Source organism: Trematomus bernacchii, unplaced genomic scaffold (genome assembly GCF_902827165.1).
Source record: "Trematomus bernacchii unplaced genomic scaffold, fTreBer1.1, whole genome shotgun sequence".
Taxonomy (NCBI): domain Eukaryota; kingdom Metazoa; phylum Chordata; class Actinopteri; order Perciformes; family Nototheniidae; genus Trematomus; species Trematomus bernacchii.
The window spans coordinates 464,644-491,815 of NW_022988098.1; the positions used below are offsets into that span (position 1 = coordinate 464,644).

Genomic DNA, 27,172 nt, shown 5'->3' on the forward strand with positions numbered 1-27,172 from the left:
TCTTCCGTTTTTTTAACCCTGGTGAGCTCCGGCAGACCAAATATGGCCTCTATTCTAAAACATAATTGACTTGTTTTCTGCTGACTAAGCCACACAGCTAGATGTTTCTAGTTGCCACGGACAACAACTGGAGAGACCTGTATTGTTGATGTAAACTGAAAAGAGAGAAAAAAGATAATACTTTTCCACCAGCTTCATGACAACACCTCTCAAATGTGTGGTCATGAAACTGGTGGTCATACATGACGTAACCAAATTCAAATTAAGCTCAAAAAGCAACAACAGCAACGATCAACAGTCTCACCACTGGAAAGATGTGCACATTTAATCGTGAGGAGTTTCCAAATCATCCAAGAGGAAATTGAACATTTCGAAAATCACTTTTCAGGAACTTGAGAAATAAGACTCAACTCAGCCACCTCTTATTTTACCATTATGATATTTCAATGTCCATTAGATTTGTTAGCATTCCATGTTCAATTATGCTGTAGCTTAGAGGATTGGATATATAAACCCTTGAACACGAGACCCCAGTTGCTTTTCATCACTAGGACATCGTAACAGAAACGGGAGGAGGCGTTTCTGGAGGAGGCCCAGAACCTGCTATACTGCATTCACTCCAACCTTTGTGGCTGTCAGAGAGGCAAGTGGACATAAACTTGCTTTATGTAAGATTAAGGAAATCACGCTTTAGTTATGCAAGGCGACAATAATACCACTTGTGTGTTTGTCTGTAAAGTGAGTGAACCTTTATATGTATCACAGTAAATGAAGGAAGAAAGAAAACTGGATGAAAATGCCTATTTGTCGATCACGTCAACCACGTATCCAGACAAAGCAGCAGGCTTAATTAATGATACTAGGTCCAACGTGACACATTGCCTTGTCATGTTGTTTGCCTGCTCCCTCTATTGTCCTATTGGAAAACGGATCGAAGGACATATTTATGATGATGTGTATCCCTTAAGCACTGAGATATTTGTATTTTTTTTCTCTCGATATTCTCACAAAGATTCATTTCCTGAAAGCACGTGCTAACACATTTGATTTGAATGGTACATTAAGTGGAGAATGATTGAGTCTGTATTGGGAAAAAACTGCACTATATTTAGATTTGTCAAACCAGGGGTTGTTCTAAAAATAATTTGGTGGTTAATACAATTTGTTTTTTCAATTCAAAGTACTGGACCCACCCAAAGCAAAGTTTGCTTTTGGTTAAGCCCTTAATCTGTCACCACGCCTCCAACAATCCCCATCAGGACAACAGAGCTCCTTATTATGGAAACGTCTCCCATTTCTGCCTTTGGTGCAACACAGCACACACGCTTTTTACTTATCATGGAACTCAGACACATACTATAAAAATAAAAGGATCCTGGCCTTCTTTTAAACAATTACACCCAATTAACATGTGGAATTTTCCATTTAAGACTGTGGTGATGGCAACACACCTAAAATCAACATAAACAATCCTATCATATTACACATGAGAAAAAAGAAAGTGGATGTGTCAACCATGTATGATTAGATTTTGTGGCAAATGAATAGATGATGGGAGACCGAAATCAAACCTTTTCTAGTAAGATCCACATTTCCAGCAAGGCTTGTAGACCATTCCTCATCCCCGAAAAATTACCTGAGGCTAAAAGCTCCAGTCAACAGTCACTCAATAAGAAATGTCTCTATTGCACTGTGATGTGGTTGCAAAAACAACCCTCGCTCACATTTTGTTTCTATTTTTAAACCACTCACTCCTTTCCAGTCTGAGAACAGAAGTCGATGACGGTTAAAAGTGAGTTAACATATCTTACATTATCATAGCAAACTCTTTAATTGTAAATGAAAGTATCAGTGAACTATATAAATAAGTCGATAATTATGAAACACGTGTGCCTGTGCAGTATGTGACACATCAGTGCCAGTGGATTATGGGATATTTCTTATTACACAGGAACGTTCCCAATTTCTCCTCACCCTCTAAAACAGGCCATTCCAGTGCAGGTCAAAGAGCGAACTGGGGTAGAAGTATCTCTTACGTTCTGAGTTATAGTGAAGTAAACGTCTAATATGCAGTTCCCAAAACAGAAATCAAAGACATGAAAAAAAGTGCCCAAATGAACAGAAAAACAGACATGAATGCATGAAAGAGTAGAACTAGGGCAACAGAGCAGAGAGTGCACTTTTTGAGAGTCAGTTGTCTGCCTGGCGACTAGGCTTTTTTTTTTTACTTTTTTTTTTTTTTTTTACTTTAAATGTAAGTCCAGTTAAAGAAAGCTTCCTCAAGCCCCCCCAAACCACCGCCCCCATATAATAGGTCTGCACAGAGCAGTGGAAGATGGCAGCTTAGTTGATTTGGAGTTTTAAGTGTATAAACGGGTCTGTAATGTGCTCAGAGTCTGTCACCAGGTCCCCTTTCGGTCCTTTGCCTGCACACTTCCAAGTTGAAGCAAATCGGAACAGCAATAGAAAGACTGCAGCCCAATTCTTCCAGTTTCTCCTTTAGAGCTCAGTCATTCCTCCCATTCTTGAATACCCTCACAGCACAAAATCCTGGAACTTAATGCCAATGACTTCTTAGAAAATGAACACCACCGTTAAAGTATTGTTTGACCCCCCCTCCACTCTAGGCACACAGTCTTTAAGAAGTGCTGAGACACGATACGTTTTAGCACAGAGAGAAATACAACTGTCTCCCAGCTGTCCCTTCCACAGCCAAGGCAAAGGGCAGGGCATGGTGTGATGGGGCGGCAGAAGGGAAAGGGCTGTGTTGGGCAGTAGCGGGGGAGGCAAGGCCCTTGTCTGGGCTTTGGTTGGCTGTGTGCTTGGCTCAGCTAGCTGCAGCCCGAGCCATCAGGTCCTCTAGAGCCTTGTCCTGGTCATTGTTGTGAACCAGCAGCACCTCTTTGATGGCATCGCGCTGAAATCCCATCTCGCCAAATCTCGACATAAGCTCAAGGAACTGCAAGGCCTAGGAAGGATGAAAAAATGCAATAATACTATGATAGATTATATAATGTAATCTATAGACATTATCTACCTCCTGAAACAATGTAATGTAGAGGTATTGCTTGTATTTTAAAGACTAAACATTTCTGGAAACTATTCGACTTAAAACCCCAATGAAGGTTTCTAAAGAACAGATTGCAGATTGTACAAACCTTTTCCTCCGAGCATTGGTACATCTCTAAACATTCCTCCACTGCACTTGAATCGAAGCCCCGCTCACACAGACGCCCATGGACAAACATGTAATCCAGTACCTTAGACAAACAATAAATAGATGTTCGTTATTTATCTGCTTTGATAAGCACGCTGTATGAGGCTTGAATTACACGTTACAACAAAAGGTTTTATTTTGAGAAAATAAATAATTTAAATTAAGTAATAGTAATGTTCGGTATGGTTTATCTATTGTTGTCTTTATAGTGTTTGTGCTCTGCATCTTATAATATCTTATTGTGATGCCTTCATTTAAAACCAGTCTGATACAAATCCAATCTGACATACGTACTCCATAGAACCTGTGATGAAACAACTTTATTTAAATGTGAAGGATATTTTTACAGATGTTCTGCACTGATGCTTCATTGAACATAATTGCACAAGCACACAAACAATACACATATTGAACAGTGAATATGCTAGGAATCCAGATTGCTGCGCCATGGGGCGGGATGTGGTCGCACCTGCTCCACGTTCTGCCCTTGTCTCTGCATGGCCCGTAAGACGCCCTCATACGAGTAGCCCATGCCCACGAGTGTTTCCACACACTGCCGCTCGCTGGGGGTCATGCTGAGTAGGGCCCCGCCGCACGGCAGGCCAGCAGTTCCTGACCCTGGGTGGAGCTGGAGTAAAAACATGAATGAAGGTCAATAAGGTTCCTGATGTTCCTTATTTACCATCACTGGTTAATCTACACTATGGCTGCGCAATGGATTGAATGTTAGGAGCACTAAGTGCCACATTTTTTGCCATGTCCTCACCATTCATATCTTTACAACCAATTTCCTACACATTGTTTTATCTAGCCGCTTCCTTTTCTCCCAAAAGTGTGCCCAATTGAGGCATTCAACTTAAAAAGGCAGAATTTTGATGTTTTTCTTCATATTGCAGAAGAAAAAAATATATATATATCGCAATGTATGTTTTTTGCTAAATCATGCAGCCCTAATTTGTACATCAGCAACAATGCAGCAGCACAAGTGAAACCGGTGCTGTTTTTTGAAAAATGTGAAAGCCAAAAAAAATAGTTTGTCGCTAAAATCAAGGACTATTCGTAATAAACATGATCTTAATATAGATAAAAATATAATTTTGCTATAATTGTGTAGACCTAATCTACAGCTGTATCTGTATCCCACAATATTAGTCCTCTATGCAGTGTGTTATCTAATGCTCACCGGTTTTGGTGCGCCACTCTTGGTGTGGCTGGTTGGCTCAGGGGCAACGATAACTTCGGTCTTGGGTACGGTGGTTGGGCTGCCGTTGGGTAGGTTCTGTCGGGGAGCAGGGGTGGGTGCAGTGTGGGGGTGGTACCTCACTGGCTCTGGGTCACCAGAGTCAGAGAGCTTGGGGAAGGTGAGAGAGCGGATGTTACAAGGCCGATCGTCTGTGTCAAAACTCGATCTCCCAGGGTGCCCAACTCTGTCCATGTCCAGCAAGGGAACTAACCCATTGGGTTTATGGGTGAAGCCGGGTTTGGATGTGATGCTGGTGTTGGTGCTCGGGGGAGGCGGGCTGTTTCCACGTGAGCCTGTCTGGGATACCTCTGGTGGGGAAACAGAGGGAGGAGGAGGAGGTTGAGGTTGAGGTTGAGGCTGGCTCTGGAGGATGGTCCTGAGCTCCTCCCTATCGTCCAAAGTTTTGAGCTCCACCTTGTCAAATGGGTCTTCCTCCCGCTCAAAGTCAGCTAGGTTGAGTCTGTGAAGCTGAGGAATGCTAGGCTGGATTTTCCTGGGGCCAAGGCTCGAGGCAGGCATTGGGGTAAGGATGGCGTTGTGGCTGAATCCTGCAAGGACAGGGTTCAGTGCTGGTGGTAAAAGGTCCTGGTCCTCTGCAGCGGACCGCCGTTTCTTCCCTCCACCGCCATCCATTTCCTGCGCTGCACACTCCTGGCGCTCTGCCTCCTGCTTGGCTGCGTCCTCTGCTGCTCTGGCTTCTGCTGCTCTGGCCTCGGCAAGTTCAACCCCCCAGCGCACACTTCGCCTCTCCAGAGAGAAGTCAAACTGTTGAGACCACAGGAAGAGGAGGGAGATGGCACAGAGTTAGTATAAGAGCGACATGACAGTTTAACAGAAAAATATCTCAAAGAATATTTACAATATAATTATCATAGTTTTATAAATGATAAAAAGTTATTTTACATTTTCAACAGTAATGGCAGTTCTCCCAATCTTTGAACAACTATGCTTAACACTGACAAACAACTGAATTCCATTCTAGTACTTGAAGCATGACAAACATTTGGACAAAAACATAACATTACCGCAGGACAGAGGGCAGAGGCCTGTACGACGAAGCCGGTTCAACATAACCTGGATATGTTTGAGTTACCCGGCTTACCTAATCCAAAACAAACGCACTCTCGCTAAGCGGTCCTACGACGCTGGTTATCAACTCGTTAACTCAAGCCAGCCGTGTCCTATCTAGTTAGGTGCGCGTTCACATGAAAGGGGTGGTATTTGGAGCATTCGACCAATCACAAACATGGAGAAGCGTTCTGACAGCGCAGCGTCATACTTCCTGAATGAAAAGTGAACTATAATATTAGTCAAATATGAAGAAGTTAAACTTTAAACATCCATGACTTAAACACTTTATCCAGGATAAAAGCCACATAGCTGCACCTGCAAGGTGAATACAGCTGGTAAAAGAAAAAGTGTTTGAATGCGTACATTAACAGGTTCATGATATGCCCCGTTAAGACACGAGTGGATCTGACTTTAATTACATTTGACTCGAGTGTTTCGTCAACTTAATGTGTTGCTTAAAATAATACTTCTGCATACAGTATGTGACACTGTGAGTGTTGCACGGCCAGATACGGCTCAAGAAGCTGACTCAGATAAGGAAATATATGATACAGATGTGATATGAATGACACATCGACGTCTGCACTCACAGTGCCGCGGACTGTACGTAATGTTACTTTGATCCGGTTACTTATGTTGTGGCAGATATTTAAGTAAGCTTTCTTAACGCTAATGTTATAATAGTCAGATTGCTCTGAAGATGGGAGGGGATTTTCTATTCATTTTCACGTTCACACAGTCGGTGATTTTTGCTGGCCGTCTTTCCTGCAACGGCAGTTTAAACTGTATTTCCTTTCTCCTGTAATATGACTTGATCGCTTTAAACTCTGCACACCGAGCTCTGATTGGTCAGCAGGCAGTGCTTTCACTGAGTTGATCTCTTAGCCTGCAACCTAACCTGCTCCGGACCAGGGGCCTATACTACGAAGCAAGATTTTCGTTTAGCAAGCTAACTTCAGGGGTTTCCGGTCCTACGGAGCTGGTTCACTTTTTAGCGGGCTAGATCTCCACGGTAACTTATCCTGGAACCTAGTCTGCTCCGAAGCAGGATAGGTTCCAGGATAAGAGATCAACTCAGTGAAAGCACCGCCTGCTGACCAATCAGAGCTCAGTGTGCGGAGGAAATACAGTTTAAACTGCCGTTGCAGGAAAGACGGCCGGCCAAAATCACCGACTGTGTGAACGTGAAAATGAATAGAATATCACCTCCCATCTTCAGAGCAATCTGACTATTAGCCTATAACTATTATACTATTATTATACTATTATGTTAAGAAAGCTTAATTAAATATCTGCCACAACATAAGTAACCGGATCAAAGTAACATTACATAGCCTACAGTCCGCGGCACTGTGAGTGCAGATGTCGATGTGTCCCATTATCATTCATATCACATCATATCACATCATAATGTATCATATATTTCCTTATCTGAGTCAGCTTCTTGAGCCGTATCTGGCCGTGCAACACTCACAGTGTCACATAGGCCTACTGTATGCAGAAGTATTATTTTAAGCAACACATTAAGTTGACGAAACACTCGAGTCAAATGTAATTAAAGTCAGATCCACTCGTGTCTTAGACGGGGCATATCATAAACCTGTTAATATACGCATTCAAACACTTTTTCTTTTACCAGCTGTATTCACCTTGCAGCTGCAGCTATGTGGCTTTTATCCTGGATAAAGTGTTTAAGTCATGGATATTTAAAGTTTAACTTCTTCATATTTGACTAATATTATAGTTGACTTTTCATTCAGGAAGTATGACGCTGCGCTGTCAGAACGCTTCTCCAAGTTTGTGATTGGTCGAATGCTCCAGATACCACCCATTTTATGTGAATGCGCACCTAACTAGATAGGACACGGCTGGCTTGCGATCGAGTTGATAGCCAGCGTCGTAGGACAGTTTAGCGAGAGCGTTTTTTTATTTTTTATTAAGTCAACTGGATAACTCAAAACATATCCAGGATATGTTGAACTAGATTCGTAGTATACCCCCCTGGTTAGCCGCTCAGCATAAGTTACCATGGAGATCTAGCCCGCTAAAAAGTGAACCAGCGTCGTAGGACCGGAAACCCAGAGTTTTCCCTGAAGTTAGATCGCTAAGCAAAAATCCGGCTTCGTCGTACAGGCCTCAGAGCCTATAAGGATTAGCGCCATAACATAAACAGAATAGCTACAGTGTAATTATTGGAAATGAAAAAAAAAGTCCCAGTCCCTGCCGGCATTGCAATACACAATATACTACATAAGAAATAAGGAAGTAAAATAATGCAATAAAAAAAGAACGCAATGGATACGATGGTGCAAATAATGCAGGACAAGGTAGAATATGTGCAAGTTTACATAGAATAGGATACAATATAATGTGAAATCAAATACTGTAGAGTAGTATACAAATATGTGGATTTGTATATGCCTCGAAGCATTTCACTGCAGCACAAAAATGAAAATATTTCCTGTGTCTGACTAACCTGTGAGTCCGCCAGCATAGAGTTGCAGTCTGGGAGACAGAAACCGACAGGCAGGCCCACTTTGGCCGGGCAGCGGAATTTGTCATTGATCTTGAAGGGAACTTCATCAAGGTAGCTGATGGGTCCTGTGTAAAACAGAAAGAAAGAAGTAAGCATATATTAGAAAATGAGACAGTGGACCTATAGGTACCAGCAGATGTTAAAGCAACATTTAAATCACAACTTAAAACAGTCAAAGAGTGAAACAAGAAAGCATTTAAAATAGGTCCTCACCATTGTTGTATGCATCTGATCCAGACTTCCTCGCAGCCATTTAGAGACTGAAAACAGACACGAGAACACCAGGTGTAAAGTCAATGAACAGTGGGAGTTCCATTTTTTTTAAATGTCAAAGAGTGTTAATATTTACATACTGTAGCATGTCCGCGTATCTTAACAAAACACACCATGCTTCAACAGTGTAAAAAAACACATTGACTGAGCTGATCAATTGGTCCTACAGAACAGAAGTAATGACACTTTTGTACATGGTAGTGCAAATTTGGTCTAATATAATTCACGATCCCATTGGCTTTTTTTACATTCAACTGCTTTGTATCTCAAGTAAAAAAAAACGTTATTTGGTCATGCTGAGCAACAATGGCTGACATTATGAACACAGAGAAGCCTCTGTTTTCACATCCGCTGAACACAGTACTCTGATGTGGCTCAGGCTGATGTTCAGAAGAAAAACTGATAGATTTGATCCTATTATACAGCTGCAGGCCAAGGGCTGAATTGTTAGTAAATAAATCACTTCAAGTTTCAATTAGCTACATTTTAGATAAACACTGAAAAGACTCACTGATACATGATCGCTTTGCTTGCTCATTTGATTCAATCGGAAATATATGATTATTCACAAAAGGAAACCCACCCAGCACAAAATAGCATTTAGACAAAGGAAATGAATGGATGGCTGGTGAACAAGTTTGAACATCTAGCATGCCAAATAAAGACAGATCATTTTCTAAGATGACTGGGGCGAGATGACGCGTTCTGTGTCTACTGGACATTTAGATGGGAAAGAGTCACTTATACATTAGCCATTACAAACTGATAGACACATAGTATAGAGCTAGAAGTCATTTATTCTATACTGTATTTGTAAAAGATTCACCAAAGAGAGACTGATATGGAATGTCTAAGGACCCTTAAATATGGCAGTGGGATTTATTGTTTCACAGATAAAGATTGTTTTACTACCCAGCCTGTTCATAGCTGATATCCAGTCACAGCAAAATAAGACGGATGAAATGAGTATCAGTTGGACAAAAGAAGGACTCTTCGTTTAAATCATTGCTTGGTGCTCAAAGGTCAAAGTTATTGGACAATATTTACCTGATGTTGAAATGTTAAGGTGTTGGTGATCTTATCTGGCCCACTAATCTGCCTTTCTTGTTGCTACGGTTATTCCTCTAGATGCAAATAAAAAAATTACCTACTGTTTTGTCGTGTGCAGCACGACAACAACAGCATTATGTTGTGTGGAAAATAATAATTGAATCCTTGAAAAGGGTCTAAATACAATCAAAGTATTGGAAATAAAACCCTGTTATCGGCCTATCACTGCTGAAGATATTGATGCATTAAGAGCCTTTTTCTGAAACAATAAGTAGCAATACACAGCAGTCTGTTATAAAAAAGACTGCCATCTACTGCTAAATAGTAACAGCATCTACAAACCAGTGGCAGAGCAGCACACATGTGAACATCTGGCTTTAATTTATAACAGGCAGGTTAATTGTACTACACTAACATGGGAGCCATCCACCGTTCATTCGCCCCAGTTTCGAGTTTAGTCATCATACTTGGCATTAGACTACATCTCACTAATCATGAATGACCATGCAAATAGGCCACACGTGATCAAGAGGTGTCTTGTGATCGGTGGGGATTTCTATTATCAGATTTCTTAAAATGGTAATATGACTTGTATTTAGTAGTTACTTTCTTAAAGTACAGTAAGGCATAATAGTATGTAACACCCCTCGACCTCAAGTTTCTGTTCTGCGTAGCTTTTTTTCACAAATAATTACTTACTGTACTCAAGAATACAGTTACGTTATTATTAGTGTTTCGCATATCAGCGACAACCAAAACAGTACAGGACAACTTGCCAACGTAGTTTTGTTGTGTTTGTTAGTTAAGGGTGTGAACTCTTTTCAACTTTAAAACAATAACGAAACCATCGCAGTTACGACTGTTCAGCAATCAGGCAAGTTTACGGTAAAATTGTAATTGTCAAGACTCCCACTTGTCAAGTATTGCTAGCAGATGCATTGATGTACGTTAACATGTATACTTATTGCCTGGTGTTATATAGCCAAGTTATGATACTGTTAATTAGCAACAAGCTAAGCTATTATTATCTTTGGTCACTCTCAGCTCACCAACAGCGAACACACAGTGACAGTTTAGCTAAGAAGTCAACATCGGGTGTGTTATTTTTTTGTATTGGTGGAATATTAACAATCATTGACAACCACCATAAGCTGCTGGCTAGTGTTTTTGAGCAAAAGCTAGGCTCTATGCTAATACGCGTAGCTTCGCCAGTGGCCTGTCTGTAGTGTTGTGTGTCTGGGTACGACAGACCGCTGTCTCTGCTGCTGACACCGCCCCTGAAACAAAACTCAGCTCACATATAAAGCACAGACTCCTCTCACCTGTATCTGCTCCGTCTTCTTTTTTTTTACAAAATTCAGACGACGTCTTGTCGAGGTGGCACTCAAATGTAAACTATGCTCTGGGAGAGTTTTATTTTAACTGGAATCTCTTTCCTGCTTCAGCGTGGGACGCCATCTTGATTTGTCAAGCTCCCTTCCACTGGTTCCTGTCTGACGTCACTCGCCTACATGATGTCACAACATCACATCCAGCTGTGTGAGTGGTGTCAGCATACTGAGGTGTTTCTTTTTAAAGAAAGGTAGCAAATTATTATTTTAATCAACACTTTGTTTTGAATAATAGTTTAAAGGGCATTGTATTACAACAACTCGGACAACATCAACCCGGTTTACATTTTGCTACTGGCTGCTTATTCGTTTTGCACTACCCAACAACAATGTTATAAAATAAAAAGGTGCAGTAGGCCTACATAGGCGTTTGCTCTGGGGACGCTGGGGGCCCACCACTTTTTGAAATGGCCAATTGTGTCCTCACCACTCTTTAAAAGTTCAATTTATAAATGTTCTGAAAAATAGCGTTTACAAAGAAATGTAATAAACAAGAACACTGGTTTAGTGTCAAGATGTGCAATTTTCAGTAGAAAATGTTAAAATAAAAGAGTACCAGAACGCCTAGTTTACATATTATAATATAAAATATATACTGACAGGATTGGTTTGAAGCGAATGGAATACATTACCTTTTTTTTTCGCCCCTCGGAGGTGGGGGTGTCCCCTTTAGGCTGGCAAGGACACAAAATGTCTCAAAACATGAAAACTCACAAAGATAAGTCCTGTACCTTTGTGTATGTTTATACAGAACAGAAATCCTTGTCCCCATTTACAAAAACATTTGTAATTGTTATTTACATTTTTAATTGCAATATTTATTTCAAGTTTCATATAATAATGTTTTTAAAAAGTAATGTTTAGAATAGAGTTAGATTTTGAGTTTTATTTAGTAGCAAAATCTTTAATAGCAACACAAATTTTGAGGCTAATAAACATTTATATCTGGCTTTTGAGGGCTCTCAAGAGAAGTGTACTTCTTGCGCCAAATCAAAGTCAATCAAAGTTTAATTACGCTTTACAGTTTACACAGACACAGAAATGTATAAATGTAAGTGAAACTTTTTATTGTATTAATGTATTCCTCTATTCATTTATTTCATTTTTTTCCACATGTATTTATTCTTGTATTTTTGTATTCCTGTATTTAAGCTTCTTTTCTTTTTTTACTTATGTCATGTTCTGTCCTCCACACATATATTTGTCTTATGCTATGCTAATTTAAATTATTGTAATTACCTTTATAATTAAAATCTAAACTTGTAATGTGTAAATAATTATAAAAGTCTTAATTTGATCAATAAATATAAACATTGTTGTTGTTTTTAGGCATCGAGTGCGCGCACGTCACGTAAGATCCGTACGTGCTTTACGTTTTTCAGACACGCGCAATGATAGCCGGAAGCACCGATGGGAGGAAAATAAAAATCGATGCAATCCAGTGTATTTTGCGAGTCTAAACCTCTCACTTACTGTCCTTTACCGCGACCGTAGACTCGAATTTATCCGCCTTTTTCACTGCCACTGTGCCGGAGGGGACGGCAGGGCGCAGGAGAGCCGATACATTTGAAGCAAGTTGCTCGGTAGGGGTTTAGCTGACGTGTGGAGAAGTTGAGACTGCCAGAGAGCAGATAAACAAACACAAACAAGCGGCGATCAGCTGAGCGCCTGCTGCCCGAACCGAGCCAGCAGCACGGACAGAGATGTCAGGGAGGTCTCCACTCTTTAGCCCGATAATGATCCACAGGACACCGTGACTTACAATCATACCACCTCCATGTCAACTGTCAACACTGGCAACACAAAGAATTTTCGGAAACACAACACGAGGACCAGCCATAGGCTTTAGCAGAAAATCCACTGCTACTGTCCCTATCTCTTTGTCAAGACATAGACAGGACAACCAATGAGTTAACCGTCGAGTTTACAGCTTTAACTAAACGAGTTCACATTACAGTGCAAGGAGACGGAGGTAAACACTTTTTATTAACTTTGCTTCTTTTCCCCCCAATAGGGCCGTCGAAGTAAACCTAGCTAGCTTGGCAGGCTACATATCGTGTTTGTGTTTGAATTCTTCATGTGGTGCTCAGTTTACAATTAGGGCTGTTATATATTCAGGTGTGCTGTCTTTTGTCCTAGCGTGTTCTAAAAACCCTAAAGTCAATACAAACAAAGCTAACAGATTGTAGTGTTTTGATGCAGGGCCAAATAACCATTAAACCATGAAATGTTAAAATACGTAAAAGTCGAATTCTGACAATGTCTTTTTTTTTTTCTCTCTCCTTTTCCTTTCTTTAATATGGGGCCACTGGGGTCAGCAGTGGGATTAACATGGCCCACCAGGCTACCCCTAGTTCCCAGAAGGCCCTGATGATGGAGCTGAAGTCTCTGCAGGAGCAGCCGGTGGAGGGCTTCCGCATCACTCTGGTGGAGGAGTCTGACCTCTACAACTGGGAAGTGGCTATCTTCGGGCCCCCCAACACCCTGTATGAAGGAGGATACTTTAAGGTGGGCCAAAACTTCATAATACTAGGAAATAGGACTGGGTGACGTGTTTAAAATCAAATAGCATGGTATTTCCCATCAAATACCCCAATATTGATATTGCAACTATATTTTAGGGTTGACTACTGGTGTTTATACAAACATTCAGACAATGACATTGTAGATAAATAATAATCAGCAATGAGGAAATAATAACTAAGTGGATAAAGCTAGAACAGCTAGTAACAATATATCACCTGACTGTAATGCTGCCTGGACCAGGAAACCAGGAAAAGAAAATTATGATTTTCAAAATATCACAATATTGATTTATTATAGATATATTTCCAAGCCCTAGTAGGAAAGGGCAGAAAACAAATGGTGCTGCTTTTAATAATGCAACACATTCATGAAGGTAATGTGTATACAGTGCAAATGTGCTCCTGGGCAAGTTTCTTTCCAAAGTAGGATTTAAAGGTGATTGCTGCCTCTTACTGCGACTCTGTTTAGCCAAATGTGGTGTTGTTGCACTTTTAAATCAGCAAATACCACCATGACTGGCCAAACACTTATTTTGTTTTAAATCTTTTTTTTAGGCAGGCAGTCATATATATTTCTTAAATGTTTAGTCTCTCTCCCCTCTCCCTCTTGTCCAGCCCTCTCCCCCTTGCTGAATAATGGTTGTGCTTGAGTTGGCTATTTTTAGCCGTGGGACCGATATAAACGGGACCTCAGTCAGCACAGAGAAGGGCACGAAGAGACTCATCTTCCTGTCTTTCATGTCACTTATCGAGTGAAACATCTAGAAAAATGTGGTACAGTGAAAGCCCACATTCAAGTTGAGGCAATGCTGCAATCTTCCAGGAATGCCAAAATAATACAGAGCAACGCGTTGCTGCCATTACGTTTCACTTCACCTTTCATAGTGACATCCTTGTGTTATCTACTTACAAGTCAAACATATTTTATTGATTGTGTATCCTTGAAATACGTGTGTTTTTAAAATCCGTTTAACATATCACAATACAGCATCTATTCTTAGAACCTGTGGTCAGATAGAGGCCACACAGCAACAGAGGAGGAATTGCTCTCTCAGGGTTAGAACAGACAGCAAGGGCCATTGATTGAGTTTCCAATTTACCTAAGATGCAAGTCTTTAGCGGAGGCACGCGTGCAGGTTGTCACAGTCATACAATAGAAATCAAAACATTTTCAAAAAGAGGATCCTGAAGTTGTTTGTGGTTGCAGAGATATTCCAGAGATACAGTCATTGTACAAATGTTCCTATTTTCTAAGAGTCAGAAACTAATATACTTAATGTTGTTTCGGTTATCTGAGTTATGTCAACGGGCATTACTTGGCTATTTTGCCTTACATGTTAATTGTCTACAGTATCAAATAACATAACCATGCTCACATAGACATCCAGGAATTGGTGGAAGCTAGGAAACCAAGGAGGGGGGAAAGGAGGCCCACATTCTCAAACTTTGAAAACCACTGATGTAACGCGTAACCAAGAACCTTTAGACACTGTCGAACCCAGGGCATTCTTGCTTTGAGGCAAAACGTTCTCACCCCTGACCTACTGTGACACCAGCACAACTACATTTGAGATATTAATGATTCTTATGCTGACTTGAGTGTGCTATACAAGAAGGGCTGTATGTTATGTTATGATATGCAGGTGTAATTAATGAAATATGTTTAACTTTGTACATTTGTTTAACATGGAAACGTGTTTGTCATGGCGTCTGTCTTTTAATATCCCAAGGCTGCTTTAGTGTATTGACTAGTGGTGGAGCAATGATAGTCCTATCTGAGGGGCAGCAGCTCAGGGAGAGCCGGGTGGTGTGACACACACCCAGGCCTACACGCCTTTCACCTAGTTGCACAATACCATGGAAAGAAAACACAGAAACGGAAGCACCAACTTCTCGTGTCACCAAATGCCTAGCTCAACTGCAATGTGCTGAAAAACATAAACAGGCTGCTTTACAGTGTGATTAGACAAATGGCTGAGTGTATGATATAATGTCACTGTTGTGATTAATTAAAAAAAAAAGAAAAGGCTACTGGAAGCGTCTTTGTGTATGAGCTGGTTATTAGGGAACTTGTAAACCTACTTAAACTTGTTTTTTATTGCAACATTGAAGTTGAAGTTTTTCATCGATTACATAACTACACTGTAGTTGTGTATATTATATGATAATAAACCTTTTGAATCTTTGAACATTACAGTTAACAACGTTGCTCTAGTTCCTGAATTTAAAAATGAATTTGAAAGCAAATAGCATTTTTCTTAGAAACCGCCAAAACATTGCAGTTTCACTTCATTTTTATTTTAGGGAGGCATGAAGGAAACACTTAATATGTCTCACTAGGAGAAGTATGTCTTGAAAATATATTAAATATATTTTATATATTTGGAAAGATAAAGCCTGTTTTTATTTGTTTACATATTCTACCGATCAATGTGCTTCACCAACCTCCAAAGATTGAAGGACATAAACGTAGCATTATGGAAGTCAACATGTTGACGGTCAGACTTTGTTTGTTCTTCCAGGCTCACATCAAGTTCCCCGTGGACTACCCGTACTCTCCACCGACCTTTCGCTTCCTCACAAAGATGTGGCACCCCAACATCTACGAGGTAAAATACTTTTAGTTTGTCAATTACATTCTATACAATGGCATAGATGTAGGTTTTATAAAATGGGTCCATTAAAGGCTACATTTAGACATACTTCTTTCCCATATGTTATACATTGCATTTTTCAGAACGGAGATGTGTGCATCTCCATCCTGCACCCTCCTGTGGATGACCCTCAGAGTGGGGAGCTGCCCTCTGAAAGGTGGAACCCGACCCAGAACGTCAGGTAATCCCTAACACACGACCTGCACCTCTGCACGCACTTAAACCATACTTTTCTGTTATCTAAATAAAATGTTGATATGCATTTTATTTATATATTGGTTGGTTTGTTTGTGTTATTGAGTGACTGTGATGAATCCGAACCAACTGTCAATCCGGCATCTGCTATACAATAAAAGATCCCCCAAGAAATAAAAGAATATAAAGGTTGGACGGCTTGCCAATCATGTCCAAGACTGGTATGAGAAGTAGTATTGATAAGCAGAGAGCTTAAGTGATGAGTCTGTATTTGAAAACCTGAGCACATTGGGTGCAGCATGTACTGGAGCCACAAGGGGAAAGATGCATGGTGACGCCTCTGCTTTGGTTACAGGTTTCAAAAAGCCATGTAGAGCTTGTCTTTTATACAAATACATAATCTAATTTGTTTGGTTGTCCTCATTTCCTGTCTGTGTGGTTCTGTCTCCATCAGGACGATCCTGCTCAGTGTGATCTCTCTGCTCAATGAGCCCAACACCTTTTCCCCAGCTAACGTGGATGCGTCTGTCATGTTCCGCAAATGGAGGGACAGCAAAGGCAAGGACAAAGAGTATGCAGAGATAATCAGGTAATACACGATGTGGAAGATCTCATACATGTGCATACATTACATTACATTACATTACATGTCATTTGTTAGACGCTTTTATCCAAAGCGACTTGCATACATTCAGTATTGTGGACAATCCCCACAGGAGCAATTTGGGGTTAAGTGTCTTGCCCAGGGACACAACGACATGCTGACTGCAGTGGGACTCGAACTTGCTACCCCCTGATTCGAAGTCCAGCACACTATCCACTGAGCCATAGCCTCCCATACACATTTCTAAGGCGCTAGACAGGGAATCTATTCACAAAGACTAATGTCAGAAGCTTTAAATCCAATTCCCAATTGGCCCACAGGAAGCAGGTGATGTCAACGGCGGCAGAGGCTGAGCGTGATGGCGTCAAGGTGCCGACCACGTTGGCGGAGTACTGCGTCCAGACCAGGGTCCCCTCCCAGGACAGCAGCTCAGACCTTCTCTACGACGACCTTTACGACGACGACATGGAGGAAGAGGACGAGGACGAAGACGAGAGCGACATGGAGTCCGTAGGTGAAGCCGGGGGGATGAGCCCCACAGAGGACGGCGGGACGTCCACCAGACGTTACGACAACCAGGACGACTCCGGCAACGAGGACTCATGATGATCTGGATGATGACTCCTCCTTGCCAACTCCCCCCTCCCAAAGCCCTCCTTTTTGTGTGTGTTTCGTCTGGTGTGTGTGTGTGTGTTTGCACATACAGTGGGGTCAAAGGTAAACTGCCAAAAACGTTTCATCATTTATTAAAATAATACAAATGGTCAAATAGTAGTGCTATTACTTTTTCAGAAAAGTTTTGGTACCGTTTTCAATGATCGTCAGAGTTTTGGTGTTTCCACCGTTTGCCTTAATTACAGCTTGCACTCTGTCTGCCATCAGATGTTTCGCAGAGATTGAAATTATTCCAGCACTGTTTGAGAGCACCCCCTTCCCCCCCAAAGTGTTTTTGAGTTAACATTATATTTCACCTTTTTATGATTGCAGAAATTATAGCATGCCACTGCACAATAGAGCGGTATTACTGCGCGATTTATCATATTACAAGTTACTGACTCTAGATGAGGCAAAACAGCCCAAAAACGAAATATATCCATCTTTGTTTTTAACTCTAGTTATTGCCCTGTTTTAAAACTCTTGTTTTTTTTCATTCGTATGGTTGAATTTCGTCTGTCATTAACATTTTCGGTACTGGTATAACATTTGACTTGCTTTTGTTTTGGTAACTGCGCCAGTTTGTCTATCTTTTAACTGTAGTTGGGTTGGTCTTGCTTCTTGGATGCAGATGCATAAAGATGTAGGCTTTAAACCATAGGGCCATCTCTACTTCAATTTCGTTTTAATTTACAAAAATAAATTCTTGTTTTTGGAATCTTTCCAGGTCTTTTAATCACTTCTTCTTTTATGATTCGGCATTTTCAGTAGTAACAATAACGGTTTATTACTTATGAAAGCTGAAGTGCAAAACTTCTAGGAGTTAGAGTAATTACCTCATGGGAGAGGCCATAGCAGTTAGGTGTATGGTGGAAAATCCTAGTTTTTGATTACGTATAAGAATTTCCCAAAGATAAAAATCACATGTTAGCTCTAAATAACCTCCTGCAAATCAACACAATTGTCTTGATAAATGATGAAAACAAGCTGTCCATGTGGTGGTCTCCTGAACCCCTGTAGCTGGCCAGCTCTTCGTCTGGTTAGTCAGATTGTCTGGTTTTGTGTAATAGATTGTCTCCATCCACCCGTGTCTTTATTTGTTGCTGTTTTTTATTGTTCTTCCTTTGGTTGGTTGAGAGTCTGTCGTTCCAGACTTGTCCCTTGAATTATCGGTGGGCTTAGACTGATGGACTCTTTTCTGTTTGGCTCATTAACCAGTCGATGAGCTGGCCAGTTCGTCCTGTCACTGTCCATCATTGTGGCAGAATATCTCTGTCCCTCTCCCGCCTGTCTGTTCGACTAATGCAATCAACATAGTCCCCTGTCCTCTTGAACCCCCCCTTCAGTAGTGTTCATCACGACTGCTCCCTTTTGATCCCTCAAAGCAGCGTCTTTCAGTTAGGGGTTGTCGTCTCCTATACCTCTCTCTGCCTCTTAAACCTCAGGGCCTCAATAGACTTTCACTGAGAGAGAAAAAACAGTCAAAGAGAAACTCTTACATTACAATTGCTCCTCACCTCCACCTCATCTTCTTACTTTCTGCATCACTGGGTGGTTGCCGAGGGCAGAGAGTGAAGTGAAAGTCTCTAAACCCACAGCCAGCGTGTTAACACATGACTGGGTGCTGCTGTTGGTCCTGATTTGGCTCTTTTTTTTGTTTGCTTCTTTGTATGCAAATGTCATATTTAGAAAATCAAAACACACCTGAAGCGACATTTTCTCTCAGATAATGCTCACACTATCTTTCCATAGATGTGAAAATGTTACGTTTTTTTTTCTCCGTTACTCAGACTAAGCTTAAGTGCGGCTGTCCGTTTAACGACAGGGATGGAATCAACATGCAGCTTAGCTAACCATTTGCATTTGAATGATTATAACACTGATTGCGTGTTGTGTGTTTCTGTGTGTGCGCGTGTATATTTACATTTACTATTCATCTGTCGACAATGTCAGGGTTTTCTTGTTCCGGTCCCTGGAACAAGTGCAGACTTGTGTCAAACCAGTGAGTTTGTTCAAATGACCTTTTAGACTTTGTCCAGTGGAGAAACCATTGTGTGTTTGCACAGTGTTCTAGTGCCGTGTTGGTGAGGCCTGAACTGGCTGAGGATTTAACTGAATGGAAAAAAAGAAAACGCCCTCTGAGTATTAAACTTTTGGACACACTGAACAGCATAATGTGATTATAGTACTCGCGTGGCATAGAGTAAACCACACACATTTTGAGTTGTTCTTATGGCTGTGGGTATTAAATCTGTTGCCCTTTTCACAGAGCAGAGCACTGTGCAAACCTTTGACTCAAACAGATGGATTTTATGCCAAGGAAACCAAGTGCAGCCCCACAAAGGTTCATTTTAAAGACTACGGAGCAATGGATGCATGTGGTGGATTTAATGCTGTGTGAATTTACTCTACCTTTTGGATTTTAATGTGAAGCCAAAGGAGTGAAACATTTCCTCCTGGCCTTGCGCTTCGGAGGCTCACAGAGACTGGATTCTGTTGAGGACAGAGAGGAAATCTACTCCTGAACCGGATCTTTAATGGATTTGATATCAAGGCACAACAGGAAAGGGATTAAGGCCAGAGATTTTGAACTTTTCTTGATGTGGTCCACATTTTTTTGCCCATCCCTCGTCATACAGAGAAGAAGTAGAAAAAGTGATGACATGTACTGAATTCATGTGTATCTGCTAATGTACTAGTTTGACATTTTAGGAAGTATGCTGATTTTTGGTGGCTAAGAATATCTATACCACTTTCTTCGCTGAAAAGAGGGGGAAACAGTTAGCTTGGCTTTGTCTTGCTATTTAACCTCAGCCCCTATTAAACAGCAAATTGTCCCCTTTTACTTTTATGAGTTTTGTGCAGATTCAACAAACAAGCTGTTACGTCTTATTGAGTAAGCTTTAGAGAAGCTGATATGAGGCTGACTTTGGTATCATAGAACAGCGCCAGGCTAGCTTTATGCTAAACTTAGCTAACAGGTTGCTGGCTGTAGCATTGTTTAAACAGAGAAACATGCTAATTATATTGTCATCACACTCCTTAACCAGAAAGCTAAAAAGTGTATTTCCCAAAATGTCAAACTCCTTTTTTTCACCGCACCTATTTTCACCTTTTCTATATGAAGCCAAGGCCATAAGCTGGTTAGCTTCGCTTTGCACCAAAAATCACATGTTTTAGCTCTAAATAAAGGGAAACTGAAAAAGATAAAAAAATTAATTGTGAAAGAGAGAAGGCCGTTTTCTTGGCCTGGAGACATGACTTCCTGTAGTTTACCTTTGGACAGAGCCAGGCTGTATGTTTCCCTCTTTTTCCAGTCTTTGTGCTAAGCTAAGCTAAATGGCTGCTGGCATTAGCTTCACATTTATCAGACAGATGTGAGATTGGTATCTGTCTTCTCAACCAACTCTAGGCAAGAAAGCAAATAAGGGTGTTTCCAATAATGTTATCCTCTTTAATTTAACAGTTGTGTCCTATCACAAATGTAGAAATCAGAATCAGCGTTATTGTTTGTGTTAGGGTAACGTTTAGGCTTAGTGTTGCCCTTATGATAGCAATTCAATGATCAGTTTAGAGCTTTTCAATCTTAAATGCTCCTTCTTTTTTTTTAGTCAAATGTATGCCTTGTTTTATAATGAGGACAGGAAAAGAAAAGCTCAGGAGGCCTTTTGAGGGAAAAGAGCAAAAAAACTATTATTATCTCAGAGGGATTTTAATTTTCTTAACTCAACCTAAAAAGTGACACATTAAAAAGGACTGTGGTCTAAGATGTTGAGGATCTACAAACGGTTCCATACAAAGGCCTGAATGAAACCATTTAGTTCATTTAATCTGGTTGTGTGTAAGCATGTGTGTGCACAAGTGTGTCATTTTTTAAAGTATGGGCCTTCACATGGTCACACACATGGACTGACCTGTGTGTGTCCACAATGCGTCCTCACCTTTTGATGTTAATGCTGTCCTTGTTGGGTTTTTATTTGGTTTTTATGTATTTTTTCCTTATCATTTTGTGTTTGATAGGATGCAAATGTCACTCATAAAGTTTCTATTGTAAAAATAAATAAATGACATTGTTGGGTTTATTTGCATTGTAGCTCTGATCACTGTTGCTTAGTGAACGTCACGGAAAAAGGACGAAGCACAGCAAGTTGGTTTTTGGATAGGAAATATTGTAGTGAGTGATATGCAAATGAGGGGCATACAGTTAATGTGGTTAAGTTGGAAACTCCTTCAAAATAAAACAGTATGTCATTGAGGCCTTTTGAAAAGTTCTTACCTTATTTAGTACTCTGGTCATGATGATTAGTCGTTTTTAATTAATGTATTAGCTTAAAGTGTTGGATCAGCCAATTTACCTAATCAGTGGTATCTAGCCATGCATTGGTTTATTTGTCCTGATGTTGAGATATCTGATATTTCTGCCTCCATGCCATTCTGATTACTTTTAATGGTAATCATTCTTAAGGGGTCAATACGTCTAACAAGTACTTTTGTATACATTTATTTGGATGCCAATACTTCTTCAATTTGAATTTTGAATGAAGGACTTTTACTTGTAACAGAGTATCTTTACAATCTAGTATTGCTATTTTACCTAAAATATAAATTCGGAGTACTTTTTCCTCCATTGATTACAACTGATCGCATAGAGATGATTTTAAGATATTTCACAGCTTATAATAAGATGACACATAAACTAGTAAGGTGCAAAGCAAAATGTTTATTCGCAAAGGGAACTCTAATTTAAATTCAGAACAATTAGCTGTGTTTTAGAACCGGGAGAGGAGCTTTTCTGCTCAACCAGGCATGGAATTAATTACTGCTTTAATGATGCCCTGATGGGTCTCAAAGCAATAGTTCAGCTGCTCGATGCACATTGTTACTTGATTGTATAATGTTTATGCCTCGTGAAAGTCTCTCACTGACCTCCAGCTCACTGCTCTATCCCGTGTCCTTAAAATGTCTGTTAATTGAGGAGAGTACACAATTGTTTCTTTAATTACTTTAATTTTATCCCTTCGACAGGGGCCATTAATCCTGCGTGTGGCATTGAGAGCAGAATGTTCCTGTTTGTAGTACAATGTGACTGTCACAGTGACCAGGGTCAAGTATAAAAGCCTGTCTTTAATTTCACTCTTCCCTAGTGAGAGAAAAAGCAGTGTTGATTAAATGTATTTTTGGTTCTTCCTGCTCTTTAGGACTATATTCCATCATCTAACTTTCAAATTACTTTTAGGTTGTTGAACAACATGAGGGGGTCAGATTGGATTAAAAAAATGCTTTGAATCTACAGATTCTGCCTGGATTAATAACATGTCCACGGTGACTGTACATAAAACCTCTGCTCAATCGTGCCATCTTAAAATTAGATTTATGTCAATGCTGCCTGGTTTTATAACATTGTTTGTCCTAAAAACTTGGTTTTGTTTTAAGGATTAGCTTAAAGGGACAGTTAACCTCAAAATCAAAGCTAGATATGTTCCTCCTGCCTGTAGTACTATCAATCTTCATCATTTTGCATCCAATACGTCCAGAACTCTGCCGCCAGGCTTCTCACCCGCACCAAGCCATGGCAACATATCACCCCCACCCTCAACCACTTACACTGGCTGCCGGTCAAGTCCCGGATTCAGTATAAAACACTCCTCCTCACGTACAAGTCCCTCCATACCCTCGCCCCCCAGTACTTATCGGACCTCCTCCATCCCTACACCCCTTCTCGGAGTCTGCGGTCCTCAGACACGGGCCTGCTCTCCATCCCCCGCTCTCGCCTCCGAACTGTTGGTGACAGGGCGTTCAGTGTTGCGGCCCCCACCCTCTGGAATGCACTTCCTGCCGAGATCCGTAATGCTGCCTCCCTGGACATCTTCAAATCATCATTAAAAACACACCTGTTCACCCTGGCCTTCGGACCCTAGGCCTTTCTTGGTCCCCCGGCTTCCTTTTACTTTTTGTTTGCCCTTTGATTGTCTGTTTGTTTTGTTTGTCCACCATGTACAGCGACCTTGGGTCCCTTGAAAGGCGCTATATAAATATCATTTATTATTATTTTATCATGAGTGGCAAACAACACCTAGTTCAAATCCCACAATCTAATGTATGATGTGGTGATGCTGCATGTTTGCAAATGGCTTTATAAAATATATTTGTAAAAGAGCTATATAATAAATAGTTCAGTATATTATCCCTAAATAATGGTTAACCTAATGTCCATTGTTTGAGATGCATGATCTTCCAGAGTCATTGCATAATAATGGCCTCTCTAAAATGTCTTGACAGAAACTCCTTTGCAAAGGTGATTGATGTATCTCTCGCTTTTATTTGGATACTGAGAGCTGAAAAAAGGCCTGAGACTGTTTCTGAGCTCATTGCACATCTGGGTTGTGTTTCTACAGCTTGCAGTGTTTTGTAATCTTTGGTGACCAATGTACATCAAAGATATTGCTTGTTTTGTCGCCACCCTGTGGCAGCATCTACTACTTACATTGTATTTGTATCCAGTAAGTAAGTGAGTAACTGTCTCCTTGCTTTATGTTATGGTTTATTTACTTGTTCACATTTATGTATTCAAAACTAGGGTAGTCAATTTATTTTAGAATCATGTAGCGTTGTATCTTTTCTTCAATTTAACCTTTGTCTTATAAAAAAGAGAATATACTCAGCTTTACCTTATACAGTAGAGACACTCTGTTACATTAGTGCTCTGATAAACCAAAGTCTGAGGTCCCTCATACCAGCAGACGCTTCCCCTTCTTTTACCATCCCTTCTGCCGTGTGTACATTTGGGTTCATTGCTTTTTGTCCTGCAGGTGTGTGCTTGCTGCTCTCAGAGTGTCCTGCAGGTCTTTGTACTGGGCCAGAGTGCAGGCCTCCTCCAGCCGGGCCCAGCGGTAGTCCTGGTGCTCGTCAGACAGAGTCACAGCTGTTCCTGTGTCTCTCAGCTCGGCCAGCCAGTACAGCACCTCTTTGGGTTTGCCTCGCACCTCGTAGCGCAGCTCCTGCAAAAATCCGTCAACAACCTTCAGCTGCTCCTCTCCAAACCCCGCCTCCTCCTTGGTCTCCCTCAGGGCTGTGGTAAGGTCGTCCTCGCCCGGATCCACATGACCTGATGGAGAACAGGTTAGATGTCACTTAGACAAAGAACATTTAAAGTTAGCTCATTAGTGTCTATGCAAACTACTTGAGGAATCTGTAGGTTTTTTGAACTTGTAAACACCTTTGGGTGGGGTCCAGTGGTGCTGCCCATAAGAGGTCTGCAGGAGGAGGTACTCGATGTTGTCTGGAGGGACACAACTGGCGAGACGACGAAACACTATGAAGCCACAGGCTCGCAGCGCCATCTCCCTGTTTGAAAAATGCACAAACAAGCACATTTCACATTATGTTTGATTATGGAATTCCCCTATAGAAAGCAAAAAGCTACTTAGTCAAACCCCTTGTCAGTGGAGCTCACCTGTTAACGTAGATATTAGACTCACCACTCTTCCAGGGAAGACCTTTGCACTGCTGAGGGGGAAACTGTTACATTATAAAATAATATTACACGCAATATGGGTTATTACTTTTTCACAATGTTCTAATGGTAGATGGACAAAAATGTTCAACATGCTGTTTGGCAAGGAAAAGCAGAGTAGTTTAAAGTGTATTTTACTGGTTAAACCAATGCATATTCTGTGCATATAGAGCTACATATTTTTTTATTGTTTTAAACTTTTGGTAGTATATTTAAAATTGTTACCATGGCACTTTGGTTAGGTATGTTTATGAATGCAGGAGTTTTACTTGCAACAGAGGGTTTCCAAACAGTGACGTGACTTATTCCACCTGTGGTAGAACATGTTTTTTTCAAACAGGCGTTAGCTAGCACGTTGTAACTTGTGCTGATTCTGTGATGGATTTTACAGCGAGACAGACCCAACACTGCTGCAACAGTGGGATTATTTACCAGGCCAAAACAATGATCAGATTTGATAACATGCAACAGTATCTCACTTCTCCACTGGCACAGATTCGCTGTCAAACCTCGGCAGGCTTCACTTTCTGTTCTAACTCTACAGACATGTTCGCTGTTCTACCATCAAGGAACACATACTGCTGGTTTGACGACTATCTCAGTGACTTAACTTAAAATATGTCAGTGTTTTACTTACGGTTCACTGTGAAATATTTGCTAAATCGTTGTTTGTTCCTCACCGACAGACAGCACTGCGGAGCTCAGCGGTGCTCTTGAAATAGTGTCCGGTCCTCTCTGAAAACGGAAATAAACAGTTCCGCTTTGTTCAACTGCTTTGACAGTAGGCTACTCGTAGTAGCCACTGCCAGTAATGAAAGATAAATGTATATAATAAAATAATCTAAGCTATGTAACTATGTACATAAACTCAAGTACTGTACTTAAGTACAAATTTGAGATACTTATATTATATATATATATATATTGTAGTGCCGAGAGATAGGAGTCGGAGGCGGTGCATCGAAGGTGCAAATGGGTACTTTAATGAGCGACAGAAATGGACATGCTGGGTGTTTCTCAATCGCGAGTAAAGCTGCTTCAGAGCCACTATTTCAAGCATACTACGTCATCGAGTGCCGCCGAAGTACTGTTCCAATCTCCAGCATACTTGGAAATCTACCGAGCCCGGCATACTCCGTTTGGAGAAATATCGAGGCTGCACATGAGTAGACTCCGCGGTCTTAAAATCCCCACAATGCTTTGCGCACGGACCAATTTCCCCAAATCTGTGACGGAAGATGTAAGGCGGGGCCTCTCATATGACGCACACCTGCACACTTGCTAGCGTGTTCCACTCTTCGTTTTCCGAATGCCAGGAAGTATTCTTGACTCGCTTCTGAAGCAAGATGCTCGGCAGACATGTGCTACCAAGCAAGCGTACTCGCGATTGAGAAACACCCCCTGTCGGGTCGCAGCCCGGGAAGAGAAGAGAAAGCGAAAGGGAGGACACACAGGGTGTTTCTCAATCGCGAGTAAAGCTGCTCCAGAGCCACTATTTCAAGCATACTACGTCATCGAGTGCCGCCGAAGTACTGTTCCAATCTCCAGCATACTTGGAAATCTACCGAGCCCGGCGTACTCCGTTTGGAGAAATATCGAGGCTGCACATGAGTAGACTCCGCGGTCTTAAAATTCCCACAATGCTTTGCGCACGGACCAATTTCCCCAAATCTGTGGCGGAAGATGTAAGGCGGGGCCTCTCATATGACGCACACCTGCACACTTGCTAGCCTGTTCCACTCTTTGGGTGTTTCTCAATCGCGAGTAAAGCTGCTTCAGAGCCACTATTTCAAGCATACTACGTCATCGAGTGCCGCCGAAGTACTGTTCCAATCTCTAGTATACTTGGAAATCTACCGAGCCCGGCGTACTCCGTTTGGAGAAATATCGAGTCTGCACATGAGTAGACTTCGCGGTCTTAAAATGCTTTGCGCACGGACCAATTTCCCCAAATCTGTGGCGGAAGATGTAAGGCGGGGCCTCTCATATGACGCACACCTGCACACTTGCTAGCGTGTTCCACACTTCGTTTTCCGAATGCCAGGAAGTATTCTTGACTCGCTTCTGAAGCAAGATGCTCGGCAGACATGTGCTACCAAGCAAGCGTATTCGCGATTGAGAAACACCCATAGTTTTCCGAATGCCAGAAGTATTCTTGCCTCGCTTCTGAAGCAAGATGCTCGGCAGACATGTGCTACCAAGCAAGCGTACTTGCGATTGAGAAACACCCACAGTAGGTACACAGT

At 41.2% G+C, this 27,172-nt stretch overlaps 3 protein-coding genes across 13 annotated transcripts; 1 reads left to right on the forward strand and 2 right to left on the reverse strand.

Annotated features, from left to right (window-relative positions):
• Window positions 1-293: 293 nt before the first annotated feature.
• On the reverse strand, window positions 294-10,906 carry ubap1 (ubiquitin associated protein 1). Its single transcript, XM_034121747.1, has 7 exons — window positions 10,713-10,906; window positions 8,281-8,327; window positions 8,008-8,132; window positions 4,401-5,225; window positions 3,687-3,845; window positions 3,159-3,260; window positions 294-2,968 (listed from the first exon to the last, which is right to left on the reverse strand). Exons 2-7 carry the CDS (start codon window positions 8,318-8,320, stop codon window positions 2,828-2,830), a joined length of 1,392 nt encoding a protein of 463 aa, XP_033977638.1. The 5' UTR covers window positions 8,321-8,327; window positions 10,713-10,906; the 3' UTR covers window positions 294-2,827.
• A 1,259-nt stretch (window positions 10,907-12,165) lies between these two features.
• Window positions 12,166-21,669, forward strand: ube2r2 (ubiquitin-conjugating enzyme E2R 2). 2 transcript variants are annotated; one of them, XM_034121851.1, is made up of 6 exons: window positions 12,166-12,753; window positions 13,103-13,289; window positions 15,829-15,915; window positions 16,044-16,141; window positions 16,610-16,744; window positions 17,080-21,669. In XM_034121851.1, the coding sequence occupies exons 2-6, from the start codon at window positions 13,113-13,115 to the stop codon at window positions 17,363-17,365; spliced, it is 783 nt and encodes a 260-aa protein (XP_033977742.1). In that variant the 5' UTR covers window positions 12,166-12,753; window positions 13,103-13,112; the 3' UTR covers window positions 17,366-21,669. The 2 variants fall into 2 exon arrangements, with proteins under 2 accessions (XP_033977742.1, XP_033977741.1); XM_034121850.1 differs by having other exon boundaries at window positions 12,167-12,753; window positions 13,100-13,289.
• Window positions 21,670-23,711: 2,042 nt separating this feature from the next.
• nudt2 (nudix (nucleoside diphosphate linked moiety X)-type motif 2) lies at window positions 23,712-25,671 on the reverse strand. 10 transcript variants are annotated; one of them, XM_034121853.1, is made up of 5 exons: window positions 25,564-25,663; window positions 25,152-25,237; window positions 24,867-24,919; window positions 24,630-24,757; window positions 23,712-24,518 (listed from the first exon to the last, which is right to left on the reverse strand). In XM_034121853.1, exons 2-5 carry the CDS (start codon window positions 25,152-25,154, stop codon window positions 24,202-24,204), a joined length of 501 nt encoding a protein of 166 aa, XP_033977744.1. In that variant the 5' UTR covers window positions 25,155-25,237; window positions 25,564-25,663; the 3' UTR covers window positions 23,712-24,201. The 10 variants fall into 10 exon arrangements, with proteins under 10 accessions (XP_033977744.1, XP_033977753.1, XP_033977752.1 ...); XM_034121862.1 differs by lacking the exon at window positions 25,152-25,237 and having other exon boundaries at window positions 24,630-24,753; window positions 24,892-24,919; window positions 25,564-25,668; XM_034121861.1 differs by lacking the exon at window positions 25,152-25,237 and having other exon boundaries at window positions 24,892-24,919; window positions 25,564-25,668.
• Window positions 25,672-27,172: the final 1,501 nt, after the last annotated feature.